The sequence below is a fragment of the Paramacrobiotus metropolitanus genome, unplaced genomic scaffold (genome assembly GCF_019649055.1).
Source record: "Paramacrobiotus metropolitanus isolate TYO unplaced genomic scaffold, Prichtersi_v1.0 Parri_scaffold0000066, whole genome shotgun sequence".
NCBI lineage: Eukaryota > Metazoa > Tardigrada > Eutardigrada > Parachela > Macrobiotidae > Paramacrobiotus > Paramacrobiotus metropolitanus.
In genome coordinates this window covers 52,291-62,137 of record NW_026570286.1, presented here as the reverse complement: position 1 = coordinate 62,137, position 9,847 = coordinate 52,291, and the positions used below count along the sequence as shown (strand labels likewise).

Below are 9,847 nucleotides of genomic sequence, written 5' to 3'. Positions count from 1 at the left end.
TGATGCTAGGAAAAAGGTAATCAGCACACGAGGAATATTGAAATAATTTTTGCAGTAAATGCTTCAGTGTTTCTTAATGCTCTTTCTTTATTCATATAAAACCATAGCAAGTGGCACAAAACGGTACTGATCATAAAACCGAGCAACGATAAAACGACAAACGGGTACTGTGTACAAAGAAACCAAGTAAAAAGTCTACGACGAAAATAAAGGAAAATCTCATTTTTAAAAAATCCGTGTACCCCGCCTCATCATAGTCCCTTTCAAACAGCCGCCACAATAAAGCAACGCAAACCGCTTCATTGGATTTATTGCAATAAACAGGAAAGATAATCAAAGTGGAAGAATCAAAAGCTAAAAACAAAATACACCCTATTAGATAGGTTGCACCCCTTCCCCACCCTCGGGCGGTGGCACTGGCGGCAGCGGCGACGGCTGCCTCTCCGTTCCCTCCTGGACCACCACGGGAATGCTGCTGACGTCATGAGCGTCCTCGACGTTCTCCAGAGAACTGCTGTCCTCCGCCGTCAGCCGCTGCAGATCCTCTTCGGACCGCGCCGACACGGAACTGCCGGCCCGCGAGACACTGGGCGAGCGGACGCGCAGCCGTAAATTCTGCACCTCCTCTAACGCCGCCTGCAGATCCTGTCGTAACCGGTGCGTTTCTTCCTCCTTCTGACATATGACATCTAACAAGGCCGTCAGATTCCGATTCAATCCGGTCTGAATCGGCTCCAGCGATTCCGTGGTCACCACGGGGATTGTGCTGATCGTCTGAATACCGCAATCCACGGTCGGGGAATCCAACATTTCACCGGGACATTCCACCGCACCCGCCGCACCCTCCTCATGCACGATCTTCAGGGAATCCTTCAGTAATCTCGTCAAGGATTCTGTATGCTTTAGTACGCGATGCAGGAGCGTTTTCGCATCCGCCTGACCGCTGTCCACTTTCTCCTCGACTTTTTCCGTTTTCTCCTCAATCCCCAAGATCTGTGACACCAAACGCTGCTTCTCCGACAACGACTCCTCTAGCTGTTCATCATGCCGCTTCAGTTCCTCCATCGGCGTCAGGATCCGCTCGGCCGCCTCCACGCGGGCCATGGTCACCACCAACTCCGACGGCGAGGTTAGAAGCGTAGCGCGCGGCAATTCCTCCGTCTGGAACAGACCCTCCGTGGCCAACTCCCCCTCCGACTCCTCTTCCCGGACATGATCCGGCACATCCACATCACCAACAGGCGCGGCTGTGACACTCGGCGTCGCCGTCACCGGGAAATCATCCGGGATGGTCTCGTACACTTTGGACATACGGGCCACGGCGTCGTTGATGTGCTTAATCCACTGCTTCTGCTCGTTGGCCGTATTGGCGATCATTTCGTACATCTGGGCACCGTCGGTCGTATTGCTGATCAGATAGAAAGAGAGAGGATTCGTTGCGTTGTCTTTAACGAATAAACCCTCCAAGCTCAGCACCGGCGCCCAATATTTCCCGGAGAAACTCTCCCCGGTCTTTTTATCCGTGACGTTTAGCAGAGGCGAATGGAATTTCAGGATAAGTTTGTCGTCTTGTTTGGTGACGAGGAGGAGCATCCGGTCCAATAAGATGACATGCAGATCGACCGGCTTCTTGGACAGCTTCCAAGTCAAATCTCCATCCATCAGCATGCGGTACCGTGAAAGATCAAGATTCTGTAACGCATAACCCATCGTTTTCTTAGGATCAAATTAACAGGCTCAAAGATTACAAGTAATGAATGAAACATGTCGCCTCGAGAATTTACATCCTCGCTTGAATCTGTAATTAAAGAAATTACTGACTAAAAAGACTACTGCCATGGTGATTAACGACCGTCAAAACGCACCGGCACAAAGCCGTGACAAGATAAATAGATGATCTAAATTTCAATACTGTAAACAACTTCCGTTGTGTATACCCGCGAGTTAAAAATTACCAAACAGTATCGAAAGCTTACGGCCGGATATCAATATATCTCACCTTGTGCTCTTGCGCCAGCTTATTCTGGGCTTTGTGGAATGATGTCATGTCGATTTTCTCTTGTAGCTCCTTCAAGCGATTACGATTGTTGCTCTCTTTCACGGCTTGATTGACGAAGTCCAAAATTTCCTTGCATTCCCCTAGGGCACGGGTAACCTTTTCATGCTCCACTTTCTCTTCTTCCGTGGAGTCTAATGGGCAAAAATAACTCTTAATTAAGTTTCCAAATGGAATCTGCAATTGTGGTTTCTGGCATGGTTTCTATAACTCACTGTTCCATTACAGTTAGGTATAATCGTTTGATGCTCACCCAGGACCTAGGTTCTAAAATAAGTATGAATCAACTAACGAAAGTGTACCAGTTATTCAAAAAATAGGTAAGATTTATATACTGCAGAGACTCGAAAAATAATTTAAACATTGTTCTAACAACATTGAAACAATTACGTCAGAATTTCAATTTTTCTAGTGGAATATTTAACCGATCAGTTTTTAACGACTATGCACTCCTATTTAAATTTTGGTAATTATGATAGATCGCTTGATTGTAATTTTCGCATACGTCGAAATCAGTTCATTTTTATCTGATTATCGTCATATCAATACAGATCTACACTTTAGTCTGTACTTACTGTTACTATATTTCAGTATCTGCTCCAGCAGTAAAGGATACTTGGTTAACCGTTGCATCCCCGTGGGAATGATATCTTTTAGCTGCAGCCGTCTACACAAGGGATTGCCCGCGCATTCCTGCAGAAACTGTGCCAACTTGGGATCCTTTTTCTGACTGTGCTTCAGCGCCTCTAATCCCGCCGCTTGCTCACGACAGAACGCGGCGGCCGCACGCTTAAACGCCGCGCCATTCTCCCCATCAAAACGCGACAACAATATATCGCCGACTTTCTCCACGATGGGTGACACTTTCTTGGCGATTCGCATATGCCGATTCAGCTCACCGTGCAGCTGTACCATCTCCTCCAGATTGGCGAACACTTGAGTGATGAGGTCAGCTGACAGGAGTTGTGCACGCAACAGCGGCTGATAGAAGAATTTCCCCAGCACTTTCAGATTGCGCACATGAGTCTGCTCGGTGTGGAACAATTCGGCGATGACATCTTGACGTTTCCGTGCCCGATTATCCATCTGATCCAGGATAGTTTGGTCGACATTGACCTGCCAGTTGGGAATCTGGTCAGGGTCAGCTTCAAAATCCGACCCGTCCTCATCGAAGGCGGAAATGCCTTCCGTGGAAATGTTGGAGCTGCCGTTACTCGGTAATGACTGCGACGATACGGAGGAAATTCCCGAAGTGCCCAATGAGCCCACGCCGCTGGTGCTGGCTGAATCTTCTCCTTCATCACGGTAGAAATGCGCCGGATCGGATTTCTTCCGTACACCCGGTTTGGCTGGCTGCTTCTTCTGGGTTTTCAGCGACTCCGACCGTCCGACAACGCTGAGATTTTGTGATTTTTGCGATTTATCCGCTGTGGGATCGGTGGGTGAGGGAATCGTGGGAATGTCCATTTTTCCGCTCTCAAATCGATTGACCACTTGAGAGACGTAGCTTTTCGGTTCAAGCTGTGGCGCTTCAATGGAGGCGTCACCGGCAGTCGCGTCGATGTCCTCTTTATCTTCTTGGGACTTTTTGGCACTGTTGTTCACTAAAGAGCAAGTAGAACAAGAATGAACAGAGCAAAAACTACAAACTTTCTTGTTCTGAACTACAGATAGCTTTCCATTAAATTGTGCATCAATAATTATATTCATTTACTAATGCTGATAAAAAATTACTAACCAAGTGTATTCCTATTAACGGATCATAAAAATGTCATATTAAGATTGTCATAACGCTCAAAATTCAAAACCCGTAAGGCGCGAAGTATAAACCGTATTATTATCGATCATCGCAAACCCAAATTTTCAAAAAAAACGTTAGTAATGTATGTAAACTTACACAGAACAGGAAAGGTATATAACACTAACAACATCTAAGTTTTTTACACATATTTTAGTTCGCCGGTTTTTTTAAAAACCAGTGAACTAATTTAACTGCATAGAGCAACTATCAATGAAAAAACGAAAAACTTACATTTGGCGCCGCTTCAAGAAAAACAATAACAGAGTAACCAGATGCTGTAAACTTACGGGATGTAGGACTGTTGTTACTCCGCCGCCGGCCGAAAAACGAATCCACACCACTGAGACTGATCAGCGATCGTCTGACGTCTTTCTTCTCTCCCACACACGACTCCTCAATACATTTCATGCAATTCCGATGGACAATAAAATCGCAGATCGTGCACTGATATCCTTGCGGAGCTACAAATCATGTGATAACATTTTTTTGGTTAAATCTGGGCACGATAATCAGCCCGTAAAAAACTCCATCCGCAACCACACTTACCTACTCCCCACATACAATTATTGCACACCACGCAATAGTACAATGTGGTTGAGAAGGATACGGGCGCAAACTGATGCCCATGACTCGGGACGGACTTTTTTGACTTGTCTTTCAATTTGAACCTAAAAATAACAAACACAGAGTTGGCGTATGGGAAGAGTAAGTACTTTCTGCCGGCCGGCACACGCGCCACTGCGCCGGGACAAGACGAAGCCGCAGAAACCGTAGACGACACAGTTATCAGGTGTCAAACCGACAACTTAATACGCTCTCTTGGTAATGGTCACAATTTGTGGCGCAACGCATTCTCACTAGCACTCTTTTACAAACTATACAGCTCGCCTATACAAGTTACATATTTTCGTAATTGTATTTTGAGAGTATCACATAGACACGGCGCTGCTTATGTAAACTTCCGTCATTCATGGATGCTGTAGCCAAGAAAATCGAACTTTTTCGGGGATCAGATGTAGATTTCCTTTTGAGATGGTACATTTCCATAACTCAACTGACGCAAACTATCTACAACGCTTGTTGTCCTCAAACTGGATGATAGTCGGTATAAATTGAATAGTGTCCCAAGTGGCTAGCAAAAAGTAAAAGATTGAATCATGAACTAATTCCCCACTATCTTTTGTTAGGCTTTGCGAGCAACGCTCATATGTATCAAACGCTAAACACACTTATACTGCACGGCAAAACACTCGTATCACAAAGAAAAACAAGACCGATTAAAACTTAAATGTCGCTACGATCAACGCCTTGCAGGCATGCAAACATAGAAAAATTATCTTACCAAATTTCTAAAAAATGCGAAAAGCATGTCAAATCAAATCCTATTTTCAAAACCACATTTTACATTGCTCATACTGCCTTTATAGCAGGCTTCCTGTGGTGTGACCGGCATATCTGCTTTTTTGCCCATTTGCACATCGTATTCTTATTTTTACTACGAGTACTGTATCATTATACCATGCATGCAGCGTATAACCCATATACATGGCAAAGAACTCTGGCGATGATAAATTAGCAAATGCTCTCTATGATGTCTTCATAATTGTTTAAAAATAACTGTCTAATGGCTTATGGGTGTCGAATATTAGTTCTTAAGCAATCAATTGCGCATTCCCTGTGGCAGAGCGGAACTGCAGAACTGAAACATCGGCCAACTTAATCAGCATAAGAGCGTTGCTCACAATAATCAAAAGCATGTTTCGGACTAACCCCTAAAGCAGCATCGTACTGAATTTTTCAACACAAAGAGCAAGTTCAAATTATCTTGACAAATCGGAATAAATTATCCATCTTATGTCATATATACAAGTTACCAGGCTATAAACAACTCGGCTAGACTTGTCTGATCATTTATTACCGCAAAAAAATTCTCAGATCTTCCATCTTGCTGTGCTTTCAAAATTTTGTAAACCTAACATAACCAAGCTAAAAATGTGACGCTACTTGTCGTTATCTGATGGTTTTTAAAACAGTTACACTAAATAAACGCTGACACATGTACAAGAACAAATGTACATATTTTTTCACGAAAAGACAAACAAGCCCATGAAAACAATTTATGGATAACAATAATTATGTTGCGATATGCATCAAACGTTTAAAAACATAACGTTTAAAAACGTTGGATAACGTTTAAAAACATTAAAAAGGAAACACTTCTTACCGCTAGTGTATTAATTCCTCAGTACAAACAAAATGAACCGTAATATACTGGCGACTAGCGAAAGACGGTAAAATTGAGAAAGACAGAAATGCTGATTCTCAGTACATCCAACGTCAAACGAAATTAATAGTATGGGATAAAAAAACACGTAGCCTCAATCCAGTACTCTAGACGACTGCCTCTCCAAGAGCAATTACTCCATCGTAAAAAAATCAAGCCCCCATTTGATTATCCTAATGAAACCGGCATTGTCACGCACATACACTCAGTCCCGACCGGGCCCGGTCTCTGTTCATACCAGACTTACTTTGATTTATCCTTCTGCAGGAAGAGAGGCCATTTATCAACCAAATAGGCACCATCCCGCCCCATGGCTTTGACACCGTTCGCCTTCAAAAAAGTGGCCAGCGCACAGCCAATGGCAGCCTGCCGATCCGATCGATTCTCCGGCTCATCGGCACTATCAAATGTGATCCGATCCAGATCCCGTCCCAGGAGACTATCCACTAGCTCACGAGCCCGCTCAGACGATTTGTCTGTGTCAACCAGGGCGACCTCATCGATGTTGTACATACCGGACAGGCCGCGCATGCGCACTTGTTGGAATTGATTCAACCGTTCTTGTATCATGGTCAGAGCGATGGAGCGGGCGCTGGCGAAGACATCACGCAGGGCGTCTTCTTTGTCCGGCCGTGACAAAACTTCGTCGATGGCGGTGACAATTTGGCTGTGGGAAGGATCACCGCCGGGTAAGCTGAGAAAGTCCAGCGGCGCCTGGGGAACGATAAATGTCGAGTGGATCTCGTAGGCCCACCGTTGCAGCTCCTTCTGGCTGCCTTTAGGATATAAATCGGTGGTTAAGTGGAATAATAGCGGTGGTGCTTGGTCAATGGCGATTAGGTAATGGAGAAATGCCGACAAATTGGCGAGACTTTTGTGCACAGTGGCGTAGTTGGAGAACGGCTCTTGTGGAAGGTTTAAGGAAGCAAAGTTGGGATCTTCCATCGTCACGATGTCCAGTTGACGCGCCTAACGTAAAGAAACACGTAGAAACCGTCATCGCAAGTACAATAATACTGATTCGGTAAACTGAGAAAATTGTATAAACGAAGAAAACCAACGCACGGAACATTGTTGCATGTTCTCATGCCACCATGTCTGTGAAAACATCACGTTAACGACACGTGAAGTACAGTAATGCCGCTTTCTGCAGTTTTGACGGCATGAAAAAACATATACAGTCATCTTTAGCAAAGCATGCAGCTTGTTTAACATCATAAAATATCTCATTGCTTCCATGTCTGAATTGGTGATAAACCAGTTAAGCGGAACCGTAGATGAAACGGATATAATTTTGGGATACCGTGAACACCGGAAATGAACGAATACATTATGCACAGTCAATCGAAAGATAGCCATCAAAACACTACAGATACATTTTCTTGTCTCGCCTATTGTATCAAAAAGACGGCTATTCGACCGTAATCGATTGTGTTCGCGGTATCTCCAAAATAAGAGTCAGAAACACTACAGCCTTGATAAATCCTTTTTTCAGATCTCAGAACATACAGGAATGGAGTGCAGTAAACATTAAGCATGTCAGAAATGTACAAAAAATACGAAACTAAACACCGAAATAGAGCGGTCACAAAAACGGATAAGCATCAAAATTTTAGGAATATCCGAATAACGGATAACCCATCAAAGCATAGCCTAAATTTTTTAAAAGTTAGGATTTTATTAAAACTTAAATCAAGTGCGATACGTGTAACATTTACACAAAATTTAATAAACACCACTGAGTACATAAACCTCCACTAAACTTTGGGAACTGCTCTCATAATTAGGTCAACGTCCAATTAGGAGCAATCCGTTTAAAACAAACACTCACTTGACAGAATCTTCCTGTAACCCAATTTAAACTTTACACTGCCAACTTACCGGTTGAAATCGACCAGCGCCGCCGACTGACACGCCGGAGAACGATCCCGATTTCGGCACTTTCCCATTACTGGTCTTAACCACCTCCGGATACGGCGGCGGCGGACTGCCGGCGGGCGTACCCAGATCCACACTGTCCATAGGATGCGGGCGTTTGGAGCGTTTGACCGGCAACGCCGGCGGCTGCTCCTCCCCGGCCCCGCTGCTGTCCACATCGACATGCACCGCGCTGGAACTGCGTCCCAGGACGGTCTGATCCGGGAGACTGGCCGTCAAGGCCATCCGCGCCACGCCCACATGCATGGCTTCGGGGTTGGAGCGGCGCCGGTTGAGATTGGACGCCGAACTACTGCGCGGTGATCCGCCATCCTCCACCGGCCGGGTGGGGATCCGCTCGATGGGGGGCGGGGTGGGGGGCTGCTCCAGGGGGCGGAGGGCGTCGTCCGACCGTCGCGGCGCCCCAATCTCCCCGCGTCCCTTACCCCGCCGGCCGTGTTCAGCAGCATTCAACATATTCTGGAAGTCCTTGATATTCTTACTCACCCGCTCGATGCGCATCTGCACCTGTTCTGACGGACTGGACGCCAGTTCCTCCTGGAGATTTAACAGGACATTTTTCTCCTCGGCCAGTTTCCGCATCAAGTGTTGAATCCGTGCGGCACTGCGTACGGAGCCCTCTTTGGACTGGGGACTGTCGGTGGTCGAATTACCCGTGTCGCCATTGACGTGCTGCTCCTTGTTGGGGGGCGTCCGCACCACCGTCATGGCCACAAAATGCTGCGATTTAATCAAGCGGACCACCTCTGTGTGATTACTGCGCGTCACCAGTTCATTGTTGACTTTGATGATCCGATCGCCCGGCTGCAGTCCAGCACTGCCCGCGGGACCATTTTCCGTTACAACCTGGACGAAAACGGGATTATCCCCCGCCACCGTTAAACCATAGCCGCGCTCATCACGCTGGAACACCACACTGATCTGGTCGGCTTTGGCTTCGCCGTGGTCATCACTTTTACTGTTCTTATGGTCCTTTTTTGACGCTAGACGTCGCGTGACGGCATCCATACTCAAAAGAAACGTCAGGCCAGGAATATCAAGAGGTTATCAATTTTGAGAGCCACATCACGTCAATCGCATGGATCAAACGCCACTTGAAAGCCAATGCATGGGGATGATTAATCCGATGAGTGGTCGATTAAGATAAGGATCAATGGAATGAGTGTTGCATGGGAAAAATAAAAAAAATGATTTGGAAGATATGATAAGGCAAGGAAGTATTGCTGATGTGGAGCATCACATTTTTGCTGGGAATAAAAACAGAGGCAAGAGAAAACTGATAATTCAATTTTCATTCAATAACACTAACAGGGCCATGCGTAGAGAAACAGATTGCAGGTACGGTATAAAGTTTTCGCATAGGAAATCAACGACAAAGCTGGGGCTTGTTTGCACAGTGGCCAGAGTCAGGGCAGAGATGCTGGTAGGCAGAGTGGTGTGAGTAGCTGTGTGTGTACTGTGTGTGAGAAAACGAAAGCAGTCTGTCTTTGAGAGGTACGCTTTCGCACGGCAAACCAGTGAGGACAGCGAAAATGCTGCGGCGTTCGTTGACTTTAGTAGTTCAGTGGGCGAATTATTATTTTTGTAATAACATGCTCCATATCTGTGGTGCGGTAAAAAGAACTTTTCAGATCAACACAAATAATACTGTTTTTATCTTTGCTAATCTACTGAAAGAAATGTGGAAAAGATTGAAACGACTAGGCAGAGTCGCGGGTCTTTTTATTGCTTTTTTAAAGGCGTCTTTACAATGTCGGCAAATCGCAAT

The 9,847-nt window shown here is 45.6% G+C and overlaps 1 protein-coding gene across 1 annotated transcript; it reads right to left on the bottom strand.

The window, feature by feature from the left end:
• Window positions 1-83: 83 nt before the first annotated feature.
• On the bottom strand, window positions 84-9,749 carry LOC129594065 (rho guanine nucleotide exchange factor 11-like). The gene is made up of 7 exons (XM_055490621.1): window positions 8,023-9,749; window positions 6,389-7,110; window positions 4,404-4,525; window positions 4,145-4,318; window positions 2,632-3,660; window positions 2,000-2,190; window positions 84-1,692 (listed from the first exon to the last, which is right to left on the bottom strand). Exons 1-7 carry the CDS (start codon window positions 9,085-9,087, stop codon window positions 376-378), a joined length of 4,620 nt encoding a protein of 1,539 aa, XP_055346596.1. The 5' UTR covers window positions 9,088-9,749; the 3' UTR covers window positions 84-375.
• Window positions 9,750-9,847: the final 98 nt, after the last annotated feature.

Bases quoted from the DNA above. Each gene is read 5' to 3' on its own strand.
- LOC129594065 (XM_055490621.1), bottom strand. From the start codon at position 9,087: ATGGATGCCGTCACGCGACGTCTAGCGTCAAAAAAGGACCATAAGAAC. The intron at 4,526-6,388 runs GTAAGTCTGGTA...TGTTATTTTTAG, and splicing joins CTGCAGAAGGATAAATCAAA to GTTCAAATTGAAAGACAAGT. The intron at 3,661-4,144 runs GTAAGTTTACAG...CTTGCTCTTTAG, and splicing joins TAACAACAGTCCTACATCCC to TGAACAACAGTGCCAAAAAG.